Here is a 21,629-nt window from a genome sequence, read left to right as displayed (position 1 = left end):
TAGGACAGAGTAGCATGCAGGTTAAGCACATAGCCCAAATCGTATGTTTTTGCAACTACCCATTGTAGTCGAACTCAATTGGAGCAGGACGGGGACCAATGAAAACATAGCTTTCTCTTCCGGGGAGCCAATGGGTTGGCGGGCGAGCGTCCACGAGGAAGTGGAGAGGCATTCAGGTGGTGGTACGAGCTGTTAGCGAGCTACACGGTATGGTTAGTCAAGGCCAGAATAACCGTGTATGACGGTAATTTTGTTAATGCTACCTAGCAGACAAATTGAGTCAAAATGGCGCTGCTGCGAATGAGGGCGAATCCACAGGGCGCGAATGCCACAGAGATAGAGAAGAAAATTAAAAGGTGAGTGAGTGAAACGACGCTAGTGTGCTGCCTGTGTGAAGCCCAACAGGGTGGCGCTGTGCAAGTCAGGTACTGTCACCAGGAAGGAGGGGGGCACCTTAACTAGGACCTGACTAAAATGGTGATAATAGTGTCAAATTGATACTATTATCATAAATATAGTCTTCAAAGAGAAAATAAATGTATACATGCTAATGTGTAGCATTATTTTGAGTTAGCATATGGTCTTCCACATATCACATTCCTGATTGTGTTCTGGAGGATAATCACAAATAAACTAATAAATAAATACTGTTGTTACCAAACATAAATAAATATACATGCATGCTGAAATATAGATTGAATTGATGTTAGTTGCATGAATACTAGGGAAATACTTGTAGTTAATTCATTGGGACATGAATAGATTCATCAATGTTTTCAATTTCTTTCTAGGTTTCTACTTTTACTCTTTTGTGTTTTTGCATTTCTACTTTTATTTAATCTGTCATTTTACATTTCTTCACTTGTGCATTTCTGTATGTTAAGATGAGGTTGGCGGCAGGACCAACATCCCTCTATTTGCTTAACTCAATCATCAACAGATTATTGAGATCAATCAGTAATGAAAATAACTGTTAGTTGAATCACGTTAAAGATCACAGAGTGATTCCCCTTCCTCCGTGCGTTCAGACTACAGAGCACTTCACATGTATTATTAGTCTCACTAACAGTCCACTGATATTAACCTTGAAGACTAATGGCTGTTCTCCTGTAGGCCTATAATGAAATATGAATGGAGTAAATGAGGCAGCTTTGGATGTATGCAAGTGAGGCCTCGCACACGTTTGCATACACACCAAACTGCGCACTTGCATGAAAAATGTGCAGGAAATTAGGAGAGGACTCTTTAGATGCACATATAGAAACGTACGTACTCGTGTGTGTGTGTGAATGCATGCTCCCTCAGACAATCGAATGGGTTCACATAAACACACACAGTCGCTGGATTTGTACACAGATATACACGCTCTGGCACAACATGAATATGTATTCCTTAACATTCACACGGATGGCGCGTACTGTATAGCGCACATTCACACCGTCACACACCAAGCATTGCCTGTGACAGATGTTGGCAGGAATATTGCCGGGAAGAAAGCTCTTTCATTTATTTATATTCCCTCTTGTGTTTTTGCATGCCTATCTGTACACAGTGTGGCCATGTCACCAAAGCTGTTTCTCTTCCAGTAGGTCAGACGGCACTGAGGTGTTTGCTGAGGACAGCAGTGCCATTGCTTTTACTTACTTTTAGCTAATTATTTCTACTTCTTTCTCTCTTTCGTTGACTCTCAAAGACAACTTGTGACTTTAAGTTGTTACAGCTGACTCAGGGTTGTTGGTTGTGTGAACTGGACGGTTGGCCTATCATAGCTGGTTTATAAACATTTCTTTCTGACAATCCATTTACTAAAGATTAGATATTTAATCTTTCTCCTAAACATAAATATGTCCATATGTTGTTTTTTCAATCAGAATTTCATATTGTTCTAGTTAGTTGAGCCCGTGTTTGGTGTTTCTGTCTTGCTCAGAGGTAATGCGCTGCGGCAGGGATCGGCATGGAGGGGTTCCCGAGGGCTTGTGGCCGTGCTGCTGGTCGTCGTGACCTTGTGCGGGGCGGCGGTGTGGCTGTACGTGACCTCTCTGGACAGTGACATCACGGAAACGCTAGTCCGCCAAGGCGAGCTGGTCTCCCCCCGGCCCAGAGTCTACTCCGTCGAGTGCTCAGAGGACTACGAGAACTACAAACGCTATCCAGGTGAGGCTCTGGTCCGCGCCGCTGCACTGTGTCAGGCGGTCAGCTGACGCCTCTCTGCTGTGTAATCATTGACTGGGCCGAGATAAAGTCACGCCTGCTTGATAAATACCAAATGCTGGTAAAATATTAACATTAATGTTTGACTCATTAGTCACTTAGACACAAAACATGGAATATAGGATCCAGGTCGAAAAAATGTCTCACCTAATTTCCAACGTTAGTCAGTTATAAAATCTTGGAGGTTGGAAAACAATGTTCTCTGACACACCATCAAACTGAATTTCTGTGAATTCTGTTATCATTAAACAACATATTTAAACTGGAACTTAAAGGGTTGAAAAAGTCTTTTAAAATGGGAATTCAAACCTTTTTCTCCTGATTCCTGAAACGGTGTGAAACAGCATGGTAGCAATCCACTAGATGGCGGCGTAGCACAAGCCTAGCTGAGCATTGTGTTACTGTATCTGTACTATTTGATCGGCGGACCAGCTGAAATAATGCAAATACCAACCAGTTTGTTTGTGCACTTAGATACGAGGCTAAAAAGCCAAGAGACCTCAGCCTCCTACGTAGACGTGTTCATTCATACTCGTGAACCGTCCCCGCGGTCAGAGCACAGCAGGGAGCAGAGCATCTCTGATGATGTTATTTGTTGAAGTGAAACTTCACTGTAAAGTGAAAAGTGCAGTTTCCCCCCCCAAATTGAGCCAAACGTAAGACTAAACTGAAATAAGGTTAAAAATAAGCATAATGTTTTTTTTCATTGTTTTGGAAATATACATTTTAATAAACAATCCCAACTCAGAAGCCATTCTCAGACATGGAATACGTAATATTGCTGGATACGTCATTCTGTTAAAGCGATTGCTTTTTCTCATTCGGACACATCTTTTACATAACAGTTTCATTATTTATTGGATGAATAATTGTGCTTCTGCAGAATGAAAATCAGTTCGGTTTGGACTCTCCGTTAATGTCTACTTGCTCACAGGATGAATGTAACAGTTTTGCTGAGTATTCATTTATTCATCCGCATTGTTGGCATGAAGGAAAGTTGAAAATACGAGGATGCGCTTGTACGAGGGGCAATGTTTATTTTTACAGACTAATCTGTCATGAGAAGAATGACTTATATTTGTCTCCTTCAGCCTGGCTGATGGCAGATTTCCAATAAAATTGACATTTATTCATTTAACTTGGAAATAAACAAATCGTAAATGAATAGGAAAGTAAATATTCTGCTCAGTTATTGGCATCAGAGCACTCATGATTCCCTGCAGATCCATCCACTACTCACTTTAACAGACACTTCCAAATGTACTGTATAAATGTCCGTCCCCCCGTCCCCCCTAATCTCCCGTGAAATGTGAAAACGCTTTGAGAACATCTTTGGCAGAAAGAAGAGAACAAATTGGAAATTTGTCTTTTTAAACACATTAGGCTGCTGGGAGTTCAAACAGTGTGGCTCCAGTGTCTAAAGGAAACACAGCAGCGGGGGGGGGGGGGGGGCTCAAGCTCCGAGCAGAGACTTCTAATCATCAAGAGGTTGGCGGGAAAGCCTTTTAATTTTCTGGCATTAATGAGCAGACCTCCAATGAACTCCCTACATGGCACTTTGTTTGTCCACAGGGCCACTTTCTCTCCCCGCTGTGAGGCCCAAAGCCTTCAAAGCACCCGAGGCTACTCCCACCATTGTTCTAAATCCTTCTCTCACATGTCTCTCTCCCAGGATGCACCCCTCAGAAGTGTGGCCGCGCGGTCACAGACGGCGTGGTGACGAGGGAGGAAGCTCAGGCCCTCAGGAGGTAAACACTCTAGTCCTACGATGCGCAGCGTGTCTCTCTCTGTCCTCCATCGCTGTAGCGCAGCGGAATCATTCGTCATGCTTTCTGTCTCCCACTCGCAGGCTGGCTGAGAGAGGGCTGGCGCTGGCCGGGTCAGAGGGAGGAGTGAGTATAACGGCAAATTAAACTGTTGGAATCATTTCTCAGAAGGGCGGGGCTTGATAAATGCTTGACTGACTCGGGTCTACTTGATCAGAGGCCGGTCCGTTCTTCTTGTTGATTTCTAGTGATCGCCTCTTTGCTTTTCTCCTTACATTCATTTAAAAGGGACCCAAAAAGGTGTTTTTGCGCGTTTCTACCCATTGTTAAACGTGTTTGCTGGCCGCTTTTCGAAGCATAAAGTAAAATACAAATTAAACTTGCAGCGTGTTCCTGGTAAAGAAGGAAGATGTCACCCAGTGCAAAAGTTCTCAACAGCTCTACGGCACAATCAGTCTTTAGATACACAGATAATACTTGTTAGTAGGATCAATTCTTTGTTGATTTTCAATCCTTTCATGGGATTTGTTGTCAATAATAGAATACCACCTTAACGCTTCATCCATTTAATAACAGACTACATTTAACTGATTCATACACAAGTATAATAAGGATTCACAATGTGTAGTTGATTGACTACGACACACAAAATCACTGGTACATTTAGGGTGAGAACGTCCCGGAATATTCGGGACGGTCCCGACTTCCGAGTAGTTGTGTCCCACAACTCGAATCCAGTCCCATTTGTCCTAAAAATCACGAAACTCAAGGCTTTAAAACGGAAGTCCACGAACTAATGGGTGACGTCACGACGACTCCGTCCACTTCTTATATACAGTCTATGATTAAAACACTTGAGGGAAATTTTAAAAATCCAATCGCTTACATGGATTCCGGTGTCCCGGGTCCTGCAGACATCCATCCAAAAATACATTTGTTAGAACAGGTACACAGGAGTGGGGAGGGAAATACTCGTGGATCATTGCTGCCTTATGAGATCCAAACCAAAGTGTTTTGCAAAGTCTGCAGGAAAGAATACGACTATTATTATCACTACTGTGAGTTAACACTTAATGATCTGATCTGTTTTGTAATACCTGAATATGCCATGGCAGTGTTTCCAATATTCTTTACATGAAAAATAATATCTTCATTTAAGAGCTATTGCCACCAGCATCAGCTTAGAAATCCCATATTTGTCCCGAATTTACCCCCATACAGCATGCTCCCTAATACACAGACTGCCTGCTGGAAGGAACCTCGCTCGACACTAGGAGGCAGGCTGCCGCAATAAGCGGAGCTCCGGCTTGATGAGCAGATAGAACCTGGAGTCATCTACGTCTGGATTCCCTGGCATGCCCTACCCCCTGCTGTCCGTCCCCAGCAGTTCAGGCCCTCAGCCTAATAAAGGGACTGTTTATGGAGTGTTAAGACACTTAAGCGAAGGGGCGTGGGGAGCAACATGGCGGGGGGGGGGGGGCTTCAGAGAAAATAACTTCTTTTTTTAGCTTGTGAAAATCAGAGCAGTGTCCCAAAGGAGTTGTCGAGCAATAACAAGTAAAGGGCAGAACGAGAATGCCACAGAGGGAGCAGCGATAAACTTTGAAACGATGACATCAACTGCCAGCATTTATTAGTCCTACTGGTATTTAATTTGCACTAATTCCTATTTTTTTTCTTCTTCCTTTTAACGCCTCCAGGCTTCCATAATGGACCTTCACTCTGGAGCGTTGTCGATGGGTAAACAGTTTGTCAACATCTACAGGTGGGAAAGGACATATTGTCTTTTATTGTTTCCGGTGTGTACACTCATTTTATGCCAGCGGGAATGACGACACCCTGCATAATTTGTAACATTAATTTGCATAAACACATTCCCCAAAATATATGGCGTTAGCCATCAATCTTACTGATGCCGGTCCTTGTGAGCTGTCCTCTCCAGCTCCAGTGACCCATACGACCCTCATTCATCACTGCCAGCAGAACCCCAGTTTATCTTCTCTTTTTTTTTGGGATCACCTGCACCTCCCTCCCTCACACCTCCTCCCTTCATTCATTTCTCCCTCAGTCCCCCCCCACCCCCTCCCCCAATATCTCTCTCCAACACGGGCTCCTCAAGGACCATTTGGCTGATTTTAATCAGGAAGCGATGACGATGGCACTCCCAGGCAGCTTCCCACCCTTCACCCCTCATTGGGGACTCCCTCATGTGAAGCAGTCAGTCGATTACTATCTGCTGTGTTTGGATGGCTGGGTGGCACACCCGTCTGGGTAATGGTGCACTGTGCCGTGCAGCGAAACGTTGATTTATGCTAACGGGTCCCATCTCCTCTGCTCTCTTTTTTTTCCCTTTTCTTCTTTCTTTCCTGTGTCTGTGCTCGTGTTTGTCTGTCCGCTCATGTGTGTCTTTGTCTGCGTGCGGAACTTTCTGCCTGTGATCGTGGCTGCAGGTATTTTGGGGACCAGCTCAGTGATGTGTTCACACAAGAGGATTTCCAGCTGTACAGGTGAATAAGGAATCTTAATAAAAAAAGTATTTGAAAAAAAGTGACATAAACTCAAATGATGGTACTTTGTAGACGGTACTCTACGACGGTTATAAATCATACTTCCGATCATTCAATCTGACTTTCATCTGTCTGTTTTTTTTGTTCACCATTAGAAGCGTACGTGAGCGAATCCAGGCAGTTATTGCTGAGACGTTTGGTTTGGACCCAAAACTGATGTACCTCACCAAGCCCACCTTCTTCTCCAGAATCAACAGCACGATAGCGAAGACCCAGCATGACGAGTACTGGCACCCGCACATAGATAAGGTAACGCATAAAAACAGCCGCGACTCCTTCTACCTCGGGTGACCTCGTTGAGAAGCAGGAGTTAAGAGTTAGAGTTCTTACTGGGAGCAAAAACATCTGGATCGGTGCATCCCTAATGACATGGCTTGGATTACATCTGCTTCCATTAAACGGGCTTATGGGAATCATCTTGATATCTTCAATGGATTGATTTAACCGGAAAGCAAAGCTCTCCAGTTTCCAGTCAAGCTAGCGTCCAATCCTCCCCTTTGTTCATTAGGTTTGTGTAAAAATGGAAACGATCCCATTTCAGATGCAAGCTCCCAAAGTGAGTTTCCAAAGGTCAGCTGGGCTCACCCTCAGGTACAGTGGGAGGAGGGGGTCGCGTCCTTCTGGCCGTCCGTCCGTCCCATTATCATGAACGCACGATCTCAAGAGGGAGCGAATTTCTTCACATTAGGCACAAACGTCCACTTTGACTCCAAGAATGAAGTGAATTTGCAGTTAAGAATTCAAGAATTCATGTGCTTGTTATGACCCATTTCACACAAAATGTCCCAACAGGATAAAATGATGAAGGGATGACATTTTGGAGAGACTTGGATGTGAACTGCCACGTAACTTGGTGTACAATCGTCAGACGATTTCGATCATCTTCAAATTGTTATCTTGAAATGAATTTTGGACACCGATCTTTGTGAAATAGGAAGAACAGTCGGTATAGAAATAAAAAAACAAAACAAACATCTAACTTGTACCCAGAAAATCCCTTTTGGTTCTCTCACATTCACATGAATCATCAGTTCAGACATTGAGCTTCTGCTGGTTTTAGTTATTCTCAAATAATTTCTTAAAATAAGAAAGGAGAAGAAACACAAAGTCTGAAATATTCCCCTTCAGGATGGATTCTTAATTTCCAAGAGCCCATGCCTCTGTTGTGTTATGTGAACTGTTCACGTGATACATCGTTGATTCTCTATAAATATTCATGGTGAGCAGCTTTTTTGTCACTGCTTTAATCCTCTCCCCACACTTTGCACTTTGTTCGTTGTCATGAGACGTTAAAGTTGCTCCGGGATTCATAGAAGACCTTGAGGCAAGTTTCAAACAAGTGGGATGTGTGTCTGAGGGGGAAAAGTTTCAATGCTTTACAACTTATTTAGTTAAAAAGTGGAATTTATTATAGTGGGTAACTCCTGATTTATTAGGGATTCCTCTGATTGGGAGTATATATTTGTTCTTATTTAATGTTTATTCTTGTTGTCGTACCAAGGCTATAAAACGGATCATTGCGTGAAATACAGCTGACATCCCTGAATGTTGTTTTTAGAAAGATTTTTATTTTTATGTCTAGGCCTGGGGATGTTATGTATTGGCTGCATTCATAAAGCTTTTGAAGCATCTGCCTCAATATTTTCCTGTGTTCCTCTCTGAAATGAGAAAGAGGCCAACAGTCCATATTTACTTTGCTCGCAATATTTCTTGTGGAGTGTTTGCAGTTGCCTCGTCCATATTAATATTTGTCACCTCATCCTCTCCCGCTGGCCCTCGACAGCTGGAATAATGTAATCTGTAAGGATCCACGTCTCTTCCCCATCTGTCTCTGCCGCCATTTTGGTGTTAATTGGCTAACCTAACCCTCATTTAAATGTAAATGGCCTCAGACGTCTTTGTTGGTGGATCTTCTCCCCATCGATCATGTCACTGATACGGTGTCATAGCACCAGTCGTAATGGCAGGGATGATCTTGCCATCTTAATGAAACCGAATTAACGCTAATGTCAAATGCAGTATTTTTTCTTTCATTCCTGACCTTGTCTTGTCTTGCTGCTGAAGTAAACCAGTTGGTTAATAGAGTATTCGTCGTCCCTGTGAAATTGCCTTCAGACACTGTTTTCAAGTGATTGAGAAATTGTTTTTGGTGAACCAACCCTTAAGAGCTGCATTTTCATCTCACTTCTATGTCACATTTGAGCATCTTTTAGCACATTGTTTTGGTTGTCTGGCCCACAAACTCTGCTCGCATTGACCTTGTTGTCAACTGCAAAAAGGCGACTGCTTTTTGTCCCATAAAGCTACCTGCCCCGAAACCAAACAGCAGGCAGGTAAAGATGGCGACTAGCTAGTAAACATAGCGGAGCTTTTAGCAGCTAAAGAGCCAGAGAGTTTTTACAGGGGTTGGTAGAAACCAAAATGGAGCTAAAAACAAAGAGGGAATATTGGACTAACGTCGCTCCATTTTGCTGGATGTGCTGATTGGAAAACGTTAGCTCACACATTCACCGTAACAAATGAATATGTTGATGATATGTGTGGCCCAAAAAAGTAATTAATGCCAGCAGTGGCGGTTATAGGCACTGAGAACTTCTGCTTATAAAAGTGGCGGCAAGTCTATTTGGCTTAAAAGTCGAATAGAGTGGATACAAATCTCTTCTTGGCTAATGATGAACGACAATTATTGGAAAGCGCGACCAAACGGGGACCCTTGAGAGATGTCCTGACAAAATACAAGCTGATAATTCATATAAATGAATTGTTATGTAATGTGGAAAGTTGCACTTTCAGAGTGTGGGGTGGTGTGAAGTTCTTTTCGGCGACTCTTGGAACTCCCAGCAGTTCACTTCGAGGTGAGCTCAAGTGAAAGCAATCTGACTAAAATGACTCTCTGACTCTTTGAAAAGACAGCCACTCCTGGTTTCCTCGTCAACTCACTCTTTGATGTGTCATTAAGATCTGAGCATCTCTTATTGTTGTGCAGCGTGAACAGCCCAGCACAGCACAGTCCCATTTGGCATCAATTCATTCGTTTATCTTAAGGCGGGGCTCCAGATTGCAGGCCTGCCTTAAAACCACAATCCATTTAGTTGCATAAACGGTTGCACCAGTGTGACTTGCAAAGTATGCCCACATTTTATGTATCCCTTTTGGATGTTATGAGGTTCATGTTAGTGCAAAAGCTTACAGGTTTTTTTTTTTTAAGACTCTGCTGTATTTAATCAGTCCCAAAGGTCTTTTGAGGAGAGCAGTTCAGGTGAGGAGTCAGCAGCACACATTACTCTCTCCAACCAGGATGTCTGACAGAGTGGCCTCAAGCGTGACTGAGACACTGCAGTGGAGAGAAAGCCAAGCTTTGGAGGCTCTGTGTGGTCATACAAACACCGTAGCAACATGCCAACACATAGAAGTTGGACAGCACTGTATGTGTGACTGATTAAATGAGACACAAGTAAGACAGAAATGCTAATAAACAGAATATTACTTAAGCTTTTTTACTTGGATTGGATTTTGAGGGTTGGTGGGCTCGGTGCCGAATTTTCCGAGTCGGAAATCCGACAGCATAAGTCCCTTGTATGGGTCCATCTCTGAAAGCATTGGATTCCACACCTCCCATGATGCAACTGGAGATGGTCTTTATTCAACTTTGTGCTGGTGCTCAATTTTCTTTCACTCTTGGGTTTTTTAGTGAGCTGTCTTGACGAGGGGTGCAAGAAAAAATCGAGACACTTGAATATCTCAATATTATGTTTTGTTATACTGCATCAATTCTCAAAAACGCTAAACATTTTTGATTAATAATACATGCAAAGAATGGTGACAGACAGTGGCTCAGATTGCACAAGCTGTAGTGCTTTGATGTTGGATCTTACAGGAAATGTTATGAATGCAAATACAGATCATACTGTTGGCACAGTGTTTCCCAAACCTTTTTTTCTTTACTGTGGACCTATTTATTAGAAATGACAAACCATCGCAACCCAATTCACAACAGGCCTTTTTTATAAATCATGAAGAGTGAAGAAATTGTGCGTAAATAAATTTCTGCGTCACCTTAAATGATCTTGAATAGGTAAACCAGCCAGTTTGAAGAGCTGTACATGTTTAACAAACATAAAAGTGTCCTATGAACTGTACATGTGTTTACATCCAATGCTAATTTCCAACACTAGTCCCTTAATGGGCAACCATTAAACTGTAATGTCACAGTTTCAAATCTAGATCATAAACACGAACAGCCATCCGTTACAAAACACAAACATTCAAATGAAACAAAAACATAAGAACGCAAAACATTTCTAGCATTGACTCGTAAGGGCATAACAACTGACCAGTTTGGTGTCATGGCTACAGTTCTGGCCAAGTGTTAATCAGGACTGTTTTAATATCTTTGATCTGCTTTGAGCTTGCTGGTTAGAGAATTCCACAGAGTCGTGCCTTCTTATTTACTTCATGAATTAGTGGCAGTACGATTGAGGCTTAGGGAGAGAGCGGGTCGTCCTCTAATCAGAAGATCGGCAGTCGATCCCCAGCTCCCCCAGTCGGCATTTTAATTGCCTTGTTAAACAATATGCATTTAGTCAAAGATAACAGTCTCTTTTTTTTCCTCCTCTCATCAGTAAAACATCCAGTCTTTGGCATGCACAAGCGCTGACCTAAGACCATCTTAGGTCAACGCTTCTGCATGCGAACATCTCCTTATTAATGGTAAATACATATATCTCAGATTAATGCAGATACTGCCTTCCTCTCTCTTTCTCCGTCAGGTGACTTACGGCTCCTTCGACTACACCTCACTGCTGTACCTGTCTGACTACGGCTCTGACTTCACCGGAGGAAGATTTATCTTCATGGACCCAAATGACAACCGGACAGTGGAACCTCGGGCAGGTAACTGTCAGCTGTTAATGTAGACCCACGTAGTGCTTTTTGCCGCTTCAGCTGCAAAGACAGCGATGGGCAGGATATTGTAAATCCAGAATATCGGCAGTAACGCCTGGTAACCCCTGGCTTTGTCTATAAGCCTATTAACCCTCACTAAAAATAGATAAAGGATTTTATTATTAGAGCCGCAAATTATAATTGCTGTACTCGGCTGCATTATGAATCTGGAGGTGGTTTTAGTGGGCGTAATCCTTTTGTAAGTGGGTAATAAGCAGCTCCGACTGAAGGTTCAGGGGATTAGGCTTTACCTCGCACATAGTACCCGAGACAGGTTAGACATAACAGCATCTTGATCTCGGGGGGGAAATCCAGTGGTCTGTCTATGTATAGAACGTAAAGAAAATATAGGCAAGGCTGTGAGTAAATGGATTGTGCAAAAACCACATGGGTTTCAGAGACAATTCCCTGAGGTAACATGGGACTTAGGCGGCAAATTGTGTGGACTTTAAAAACAAGGAAATTGGGGTAACGGGAAGGAAAATAAGGGAAGTTTGCAAGCTGCTCGCTTTAAAGGAATGTGCCAGAATGAGTTTGACAGCTTGTGTCAGACATCTTCAGCCCTTTTGCTCCGCTGTTTTGACTTGTACCCCTTTTTTAAACTTTTTGTAAACTATTCAACTTCCCGAGGGAAAAAATTATGTCGGAGCCAGGTGAAGCGCAAAAAAAACACTCGCCTTAACAATGAGCTCAAAAACAACACGGAAAGGTCATGGGAGGCAATGTGGTTACGTTACGGAAAGTCAAAGAAAGGTTGAGGAATTTTAAAAGTGGACCGGGGGGGGGGAGCTTTTGTGTAATTCAAGTCAGTATTATTTACAGTATGTACTGTAGCCCTAAATCATAAGTTTGTCTCAAGGGGCTTACAGTCTGCACATAAAACACCCTCTGTCCTTAGATGCCAAATTCCAAAAAGTAATGAAAGGGAATTGACAGCTAAATTAAGGCAGGGCGTTATGGTCTAAAATTGATATCACGGTATAATTTTGAAGCACAGACAGTGACGGTATATATATATAACGTCAATATAAATGCTTCTGAAGGGGTGGAGCACAGGTAAGGCAACTGCATAGCATAATTTCAACCAACCTTAAGTCACTGTAAACCACTGTAAAATGTGTGGTTATTTACAGAAAATGCCTAATTCAAATGAATAGGAAATAAATGATTGCATTTTATTCAAACACTTCCTTTGATGTTTTAATGATGTATTATAAGCTGCTTAGAGCTACTGTTAGGAAGTTAAACAGCTCATAATTCCCTCTCTAATATTGCTGTGAAAACATCTCCTTCAAACAACTGTATTTATTCAAGGTTCTCTCCAAAAACTAAATTTTACAAGATTCGATTTCAACACATCATGGTAGCGGCATATACCTTCGCCCGATACAAATCTTTTACTGAGTACCACTTGGACGCACCATGCAAGTCAACGCAACCTCTGTTAACGAGCGTGCACGGAAATAAATTACAATATAGCGACTGTCTTATTCAGTTAGTTGTTCCAAATGGTTTGAAGGTTGTTCCTCCACGGCTTATTTTGGATATGCAGTTGTGACAAATTGTGAGCTTTATGTCTTCACTTTCAATAGCAGCTGATCGATCGGTGCAGTCTATTTTAAAATTCATACCAGAAGGCAAATTCATACCGGTGTACTTTCTATACAATTTGTACCTTCCACTCCTATGCTAGAGGCTTGGTGACTTGGTGACCTCTTGCAGGGGCAGATGGCGAACTACTTTAGCTGTTGAGCTAACTAGTAACACGCTCCCAAGTTGGGAGCATGCTAGCATTAGCCAACCACAAAGCTAGCTGGCTTTCTAACTGGGAGTTGGCAATCAGCCAACAGGTTAGAACAGTTTATTCAAGAGCTATATTTGTACCATTGACTCTTATCTCATGACTGCAGCCTATGCCTCTTTTATGCAGCACTTTATACTCCAAAGGAGGTTTCTATAAAAGTGGAAGCTTAGCACTCATTGCATGGCCTCTGTGGGCGCTGTGGGCTCCTCACTGAGCAAAGGCTGAGTGAATCTGTTCAGCATGGAAACCGTCTCCTGAGGCTGTTACCTGTCCCTGACAGCCTTACTTCCACTTTTATCATATCTGACAGTGAGCATCCCCTGCCGTCTCCGGTCACCTTGTCCCTTCTTCCACTCCCCCCCCCACCCCCTTACCGCTCTGCCCTCCTCCCGTTATCTCACCCATTGGTCCATCATCTCCTGGCCTCTAATCTGACTCCTCTGCTGCTTTTAAATTACACCACAAAAAAAGAGAGCAATCCTTCTCTTTCCTCGCCTACAATTTTTCACTTTTCCCTCCGCCTTCACGCCCCTCCGTCCTATGATGGAACGGAGACGGACGCTGACCGGAGGACGTATGGTAATAAAGAGCGTGTGCCGCCTCGTCACTCTCATGACGGGCATCTTGCTTCGGTGAATTGAGGATAACCTCCAAACTGCGGAGATTATGGTGACAGTGTAATCTTGAACCCAACGCAACCTGCTAGAAGGAGACGGCGAAGGGATGGGGACAAGAGAGAACTACGGTCTCACCACGGTCCTCCTTGATTGATTTCTAATTCTCAGCGGAGTTGGAGCCTGCTCGAGATTTCAACTATGACAGGCCTGTCAAAGCAGCTGGTGAGACCCGACCTCTGTGATTACGCCCGTCGCTGTGATTTTTATTTAGACAGGTGCATCGAGCGGGAGACGCCGCAAAGCCCCATGCATTATGCATCGACAGCCCACATCACTTATTTGTCTCCTCTGAAACACATCCGACCTCGTTGAGAAACTGTTTGTGCGTCATGCAAGGCAGTTGACAGACGGGCTTCGACCTGGTGAGAGTCTGATCCTCATGCCTGGACGGATGATTAGTTCGCTGAGATAATTACGGCTCTTTGAAGCGACAGCGTCGAATATGGTGTAATTATAACCCCCCCCCCCGTGACGACAATCAGGAAATAGCTGCCAGAGAACGGAAGTCAAGAATGTAATGACAATTAGCATCGGGGGGTGTCTGGAGTGGAAGTATTGTGCAAGTTGCGGAGGAAGTTAAGAGGAAGGGTGGACAAAAAAAAAGAGTGGAGGATTAGAAGAGAGCGAGAGAGACGACTGATGGATTTGCTGAATGTGAAAGCGTCCCCTACAGGGCAAGGAGAGAGGCGGTAAGGAGGGTGGGCACAGACAGGAAATGTCTTGGAGATAGATAAAGAGTTGATATGCGATGAAGAGATAGGGTGGTTGGCTGAAAAAGGCAGATACAGATGGTGGAAAAGGCACGTTTGCCATTCAGAGGAGCCAATAGGGGTTAACCTGCCAGCGTAGACAACCACAGGGGAATTAGATAACCTCAGCTGGGCTGCCACCTGAAAACCGCCAGCTTGCCCTTGGCGGCTGCGGTTCTGCACACATAGACACACAGAATACAATGAAAATGAAATGTCTGAAATGATTCTTGGCACATAACAGGGATGATTTCACAAGATCGGCTGAGTTTTCTTTTTCTTTTTTAGATTTAGCTTTTTTCTTTTTCAGTTTGCTGTCCCATTTGTTTTGGAACATGAGACTTAATTCAACAATGTAGATATTCAGCCGAAATGGAGATAAGTTACTTAAACGGAACACTAGTTACAGTAGCGTTAAGATGAGGTCAAGATCCCTGTGGCCTCACGTCTGTCCCACTCTGGTGAGCGCGATTTCTCAGGAACGCCTTGATCGAATTTCTTCAAATTTAGCAAAAATGTCTACTTGTGTTTTTGACCACCAAATTCTAATCAGCTCATTGTTAAACATTGTTTTTGGCAATTTACATGCTAATTTTGACAACTTCACACACATTTTCACACTTCTCACAAACATTTTGGACAGACATGGATCGAAACTGCAACTTGACTTAGTTGGCGGAGGCATACATCAGTGAGGTGGTAATTGTAGCTCTTTTAGTTGTAGTGGTTGTGAAATCATTTTTTAAAGTTTTTATCTAAGCCCTGTCTTTTCATTGACCAGTTGGGTGTGCCCAGGTAGATCACTAGTTAGAGCACGTACCATTAATCATTAGTCCTTAATGGGCCCTTTCGAAAGTTGAAACATCTCAAGTCCTTAGTATGGAGCTCCAAAAACTAGATCCTCCAAAAGCTGGATCCTACACTTCCCATAATGCAACCAAAAGCATAGTTTTGTTAGACCCCCGCCCCCCTGCCTGGTGAATGCCAATGCATTTTAAACTCTGTGCCCAAAGTCCAAAAAGTTTGCAGCCTCCAAGCCCCAAAAAAACCCACCCATGATGACATCAGGGGGTTGTTTCGCCTGTATTACGAAAACTGGAGACCAGGCTCCAAGATGGTTCCCCGTAAATTATTTTCCACCCGTGATCTATCCGGAATCTTCGACCTCCGTTTTAATTCAACATCACCCCACGTCATCAACCTCTAACGTCCATCCCAGCCTCCCTAGACACACCGTGCAGCCTGTGTGATTCATCCTCTGCTAATCCATCATGAGGCTGTGGGAGTAATCGATCCATTGACTGGACAGTGCGTTGACGTGTTGTGCGCCTTGTGACCGTGCTGGTGGCGTTTGTGGGCATTTGGACGAGTCACGCAGGGTTGAGCATCTTGTCGACATTGCACAATCGTCACCTTTGGGTCACTGACGTTAAGTACAACCCCCCCCCGACCTATTCACGATACAGCATAGCAAGCTACTGTAACAAACCCAGTGTGTAAGGCGGACTGCAGCCATGACCACGCCTTTTAAGCTATGCATTATCCATTAACGGAGCAGCGCCACACAGCAGTGCTGGCCAGTGTTGCCTTCATTGGGAAAAAACGCGCCTTAATCCAGACTTTTGGAGGCGAGGTTGGTACCATTGAGAGCCTGACAGATAAACTGACATGGCTGTTAATGTCAGCCGATTTGAGCTTACTATAGATGTATCGATATCTGCATACATGTTGACTGATAATCAGCCAGTTGAAAGGTATTTTCATTCTCCCCTTAGCTCCTGCCGGCCAGACACTACGTCAGTGCAGACACACTGTTAGACACCACCCCCCCCCCCCCCCATGAGATGCTAAAAGACAGGAATTTCTCCACGTAATTAATTTCTATTAGATCATTGTACCTCATTGCTAATGGAAGTCTAAATGCTACAGGGCCAAGTAGGGAAAATATTTTCTTGAGCTAAACTTTTATCGACTGTAATTGGGATTCGGTCTCTTAAAATAGTTTCCTTAAGCTTAAACATTCAAGCAGAGCCTGCTTTTTTTTATGAGGAAGATTCCACACGGTGAACAACACTTATTTCCAATTCATTCCGTTGATGCAAGACGGAGACAGTAATCCTTATACGCAGGGTTTGAACATGATACAAGAATAGTACCGGGAGCTTGCCTTTTTCATAAAAGGCGGTTTAGAAAAACGGATTGTTTCCTGGAAACAGTATATTGCTACGACTCAGGGGAACAAAAGAGAACGTTTCCACTTCTATGTGGCTCAACAAAATAGTTTCACATTTGGTCTCAGTAGGGTTGTTTAGTCCCTACAGAAACCCGGGCCTCTTTGATATGTAATGTATTATTTCAGCAAATTCCATTTCAGCATTCGCTCCTTTCTGTCCTGCTGTCTACATGTCAACAGCGACCTCAATTTGCTCACTGGTTTGCCTCTGTTGTTGAGCCGAGACGTTTTAGCCCAAGTCCCCAGGAAGAGCATCGGGCTTTGAAGACAACTTTTGTAGTTGCCCAACCATGGAATACAACTTTTAGGTCTGTCTGGTGATGCTGCAAAAAAACGTTTTCCCGCAGAATTGGGAAAGAGACGTTTGTAAATCAGCGGATTATTTTTTTGGAGTTAAATCAGCTTCCCAGTACGAACTCTTGAAGGTTCTCTAATTGATATTCAGAACATTATTATAGCAGCATTTGCTATGTAAAGATATAGAGGAGCATTTTCTTCCTGAGCAGAGAATGACGTAGCTCTCCCTCTCTGTGTGTTAATAGAGCTTCTCCTTGCTTTGTTGGCATAGCTGGGCCAGCCGCTCGTGACTTGTAGTGCATGTGAGCGCGCTAGCTCACAGCCGCCGCTACACTGCTCTCATATGTCCGTTACAGCTGATAAGACGTCCCAACCGACGCTGATGTCGTGGAAGCATAGTGTCCACCCTCAGGTAAACTCTGTTAGCTCTGCCCGAACTGTTGCCGTTGTTCACGCTGTTAGCAGTCAGCAGCTAGAAGTTCTGTTCTAAGGCTTGATTTTTAATTATTTGCGTTATTACATGTGTCAATGGGATTTTAAAAGAGGTTTTCTTACTTCTGGGACAGCATAACAAAGCTTCAGTTTCACTCAGGCTGCAAAACAAACAGTGTATGGTTGTGAGCGCATCGGTTTCTGCAGGGACAGCACGTATTCTTCTCTGCATCCACATAAAGTCAGCAACAAAAACAGCGGTTTTCATCAAGACAGTGTACTTTAATAGACCGGGGAAGTTGCAGTTCAGGTTCAGAATAAGGACAGTACACCCCAAAATCAAAATACATATTTTTCCTCTTACCTGTATGCTATTTAGCGATCTAGATGGCTTTGGTGTGAAATATTGGCAAAAAAACAATAGGTTTGAAAAATTCTTTCCAGAAATAATTACCTAGTCAGTCAATATAATCCACAGACCTTCATGTGAACAGTTTCATAGTAGGAACTATTTTCTTTCCACCAAACTATGGTATCGCTGTGCAGAAAGAAGCACGTATCTACTCACGGACAAGAACTGCTGCATTAACCCTAAAGCTGGGATTAAACTCCACTCTCACACCTCAAGAGCTCTCCTAACTATTCTCAGAAATAGAAATAAAAAACGTCTATTAAAAAAAGAAGCTTTTTTTTTACTCCTAGTCCTGAAAGAAGGTGAGGGTTATTCCACTGGTAACAAAACTTTCGCACAATAAAATGGTATCTCCACTGTTTTTTGAAGAATGTCCTGGAAAGTGACTGCTGGTAGAGTGTGAACCCTGTTGAATTTCCTCCGTAAACATCCCCCCATTGTGTTGCCACTAATCTGCTCTGCTGACTGCACTGAATCTGCTGGGCCCTTCACAGCAAACACTTGGAACGTTTATATTGACAAGTGCAAGGGATTACTTTCAAAGATTATTTCATTGTGCAGTTATCTAAAGCTGTGTGGCTAATTTGAGCACTTGGGGGGGGAAAATGCCCTCTTTTTCAATGACAGAAAACAAGCCGACCACCACTTGTCTTGCCGCTCACATTCTTTTCTTTTTTTTTGTGTGCCATTAATTCTCTTTCTTCTTGTTTCCCAGTCTTTGGGTTTTCAGTGTTCCATTGTTTTACTGCGAGCACTGATTTCCCCCGACGACCTCAGCCAGTGCCCTGCCAGTGGGATTTACCCTCCCACACACAAACACAATCGCAGATGAACACACAGACTTAAGTCGTCAGTATTTCTTGGAGGGAAAACAGAGCAAACTAATTGGCGCACAACGACTCCAGCTTTTTAATCATATTCACATAATGAGATAACCCCTTTCAAAAGGCGAAGAACCTGGAAGTTTTGTACCAAATCAAGAGCCTGAAAACTTTTAAAATATAAACCTCTCAGTTATGGCACACAACCGCCCGACGAGCTATGTAAACATCAATGCAAGAGTGGGTTGAGTTCAGAAAGAACCAGACTGGCTGGTAAACGGCAATAGTTCACGAGCTGGCACTGCGAAGCAAAGCTTCTGTTAAATAAAGAGTTTACCCAGAGGCAACACGCTGTGTGCAAGTTCACACTGTGTGTCTGTCCAAGAAAGAAATAACTTAAAAAAGGGTTTAAATCAGACAGTCAAAAGTATGCATCTCAGCTTTCGCTAAAATACAATCCTGGACTAAGCCGAGTGTGTCCTTGCGGGTCCCTTTATCTCCTCAGGGTTCCAGCTTGTGTCTTGTCTTTTTGGATCCTCATCAAATGCCCCTCTGTTTCATGGACAACTCTTTATGATATACTTTGAATGAACAATTGGGGAATTTGCTTTTTTTATTTTTTATTGTCTCTCCAAGTTTGAGATGAGGATATGATTACTGCTCTCGTTTCTGTGCATTAAATACAGAGCTGGAGTTGTGCTAATCTTTGCTAATAGTTTAGCATAGAGAGTTGAAAAGGTTCAGAAATGACTCAAAACCTCTAAAGCTCTCTAATTAATACGATGTGTGTTGTTTGTACAACATGAAGAGAAATGTAAACGTGACAATTTTAGAAAGAATCGCATGTTGGAGCTAACTGCAATTTAGCTCAACTCAGGACGTGTTTAGCCTAGCTTAGCATAAAGACTGTAGGAAATGGGGAAACCAACTGGCATCACTGGGGCTATTCAACTCCACCTGAAATAATTTCTGTTCACTGAATGGGCTAAACATTGGTTGGTGTTTTTTATTAAAATCTTCGCCAGAGCCAGGCTAGCTGTTTCCCCACCTGTCTTTAAGCTAAGCTAGGCTAACAGCGTTGTGACTCCGACGCCGAACGTGGCACACAGACGTGTAATTTATATCAATCTTCTGATGTCACTTTCAGAAAGAAAGCGAGTCAGTATATTCCCCAAAATGTAGACTTGTATCTTTAAAAAAAACATAAATGTAAATAACATTGTGTAAATTAGTGGGCTGCAGAGGTGTTGGTGGGTGAATTTCTTGCATTTTCAAACAAGCGAGTTTCTCCTGCTTCCAGTTTTAATGCCAAGCTATGAGCCACGTCCTGACAGATCTGTAATGCAGACCTATTGTTGATATATTATCTCAGTCTTAGAGAGACGACAAATAAGCGTATTTCCCAAAATGTTCCTTTTTAAACCATTTGTTCTCTCCTCTCATTCCCTCCTTGCCCAGGACGAGTCTCTTTCTTCTCTTCCGGCACGGAGAACCTCCACCGCGTGGAGAAGGTGGCGTGGGGGACGCGCTACGCCATCACCGTGTCCTTCACCTGCGACCCAGCACACGGCATCTCTGACCCCGCCATGCCCTGAGGCCCCCCACGGGCCACGCCCACTGCTCACTGGCGCGGGAAAAGCCCTGCAGAGAGGGCGACCAGAGGGGAGAGACAAGAAAGGAGGGGAAGGAAGAAGTGAGATTTTTACTCGTCACATTGGTGTCCCGCAGCTGCACCGCCAATATCATGTTATTTTCCTTAATTTTCACTTGCTGCCCCGCACGGATTTTGCTACAGAAATAAAGCACACACATTCACCTTTTTCTTACTTTTCTTACTTTGTAACTTTTATCCAATTTTCTACAGCGGTTTCTTTTTTAATACATTTTTTTTTTATTGCGTAATAAATTGCATAATTGCTAGATTTAGTCATATGTGTATATTATTTATACACATAATCTGTTTCTTTTGATCATAAGGAGGACGGCTCAAGCAGAGATTTTCTCTCGACTGATACCGTTTCAGAGGAGCTTAAGTGGGATTGTGTGTTTTCTGTGTCGCGGTGTGTTTTTCATTTTGAGGAGAGCTGTCAATTCCTTGGTGAATCTCCTTCTAAATCAACCTTTCATCACAAAGTCCCCACTCATACTCGCTCCCACCTCATGACCCAGGAGGCGTTTTCTTCTAAGAAGAACCCTCTCCTTGTCCAGGAGTGATTGCTCTTTCTAGTATGTTACCAATTACTTCAGTGTGGTCGGTGAGGACGGTTTGAAATAAAATACTGACGTGAAAAGTTCTTGTCTCTTTGCCTCATTTCTTCACTACCTGAGCACTAAGACTTCCCGAGCAGTCATCGTGCTTGCCTCTTATTTTCCGCATAACTGTTCAGAACAAACCGTACTGAACCATAGTATGTATATAGTATCTATATATAGTTTCTCTCTGCAATATTAATTTCAGTCCATCACAATCCCAAATATCCTTTTTTTACGGTTTCAAGTCTCTAACCATAAGGCTGTCTGGATTGCGTACTTTTGTTAAAGTGCTTAGTCATAGGATAGTGAAAGTCCAGCCTAAGTAAAAGTTACTACCAGTTACAAGATAAACGTTACACAATAAACGTAGTGTTAATCTTTTGATGTCGTACACCTTTTCACATTTCATGTGTTTTTTTTGTTGTCCGGACTTTCTTATACAAATTTGCATTTGCCAAAAAAA

The 21,629-nt window shown here is 43.1% G+C and overlaps 1 protein-coding gene across 1 annotated transcript; it reads left to right on the top strand.

Moving 5' to 3' along the window:
- Positions 1-145: 145 nt before the first annotated feature.
- Positions 146-20,647, top strand: ogfod3 (2-oxoglutarate and iron dependent oxygenase domain containing 3). The gene is made up of 9 exons (XM_079183347.1): positions 146-356; positions 1,928-2,154; positions 3,884-3,959; positions 4,061-4,103; positions 5,678-5,742; positions 6,428-6,484; positions 6,640-6,793; positions 11,314-11,437; positions 20,372-20,647. Exons 1-9 carry the CDS (start codon positions 286-288, stop codon positions 20,506-20,508), a joined length of 954 nt encoding a protein of 317 aa, XP_079039473.1. The 5' UTR covers positions 146-285; the 3' UTR covers positions 20,509-20,647.
- The last annotated feature ends 982 nt before the right edge of the window (positions 20,648-21,629 follow it).

This window comes from Pholis gunnellus (assembly GCF_910591455.1).
Source record: "Pholis gunnellus genome assembly, chromosome: 21".
NCBI classification, from domain to species: domain Eukaryota; kingdom Metazoa; phylum Chordata; class Actinopteri; order Perciformes; family Pholidae; genus Pholis; species Pholis gunnellus.
Note: the sequence above shows the minus strand (reverse complement) of the source record. Positions and strands in the feature narration are given on the sequence as shown.

Excerpts from the sequence above, each read along its gene's own strand:
- ogfod3 (XM_079183347.1), top strand. The coding sequence starts at position 286 with ATGGCGCTGCTGCGAATGAGGGCGAATCCACAGGGCGCGAATGCCACA. Across the intron at positions 2,155-3,883 it reads GAACTACAAACGCTATCCAG|GATGCACCCCTCAGAAGTGT; the intron begins GTGAGGCTCTGG and ends TCTCTCTCCCAG. Across the intron at positions 3,960-4,060 it reads GAAGCTCAGGCCCTCAGGAG|GCTGGCTGAGAGAGGGCTGG; the intron begins GTAAACACTCTA and ends TCCCACTCGCAG.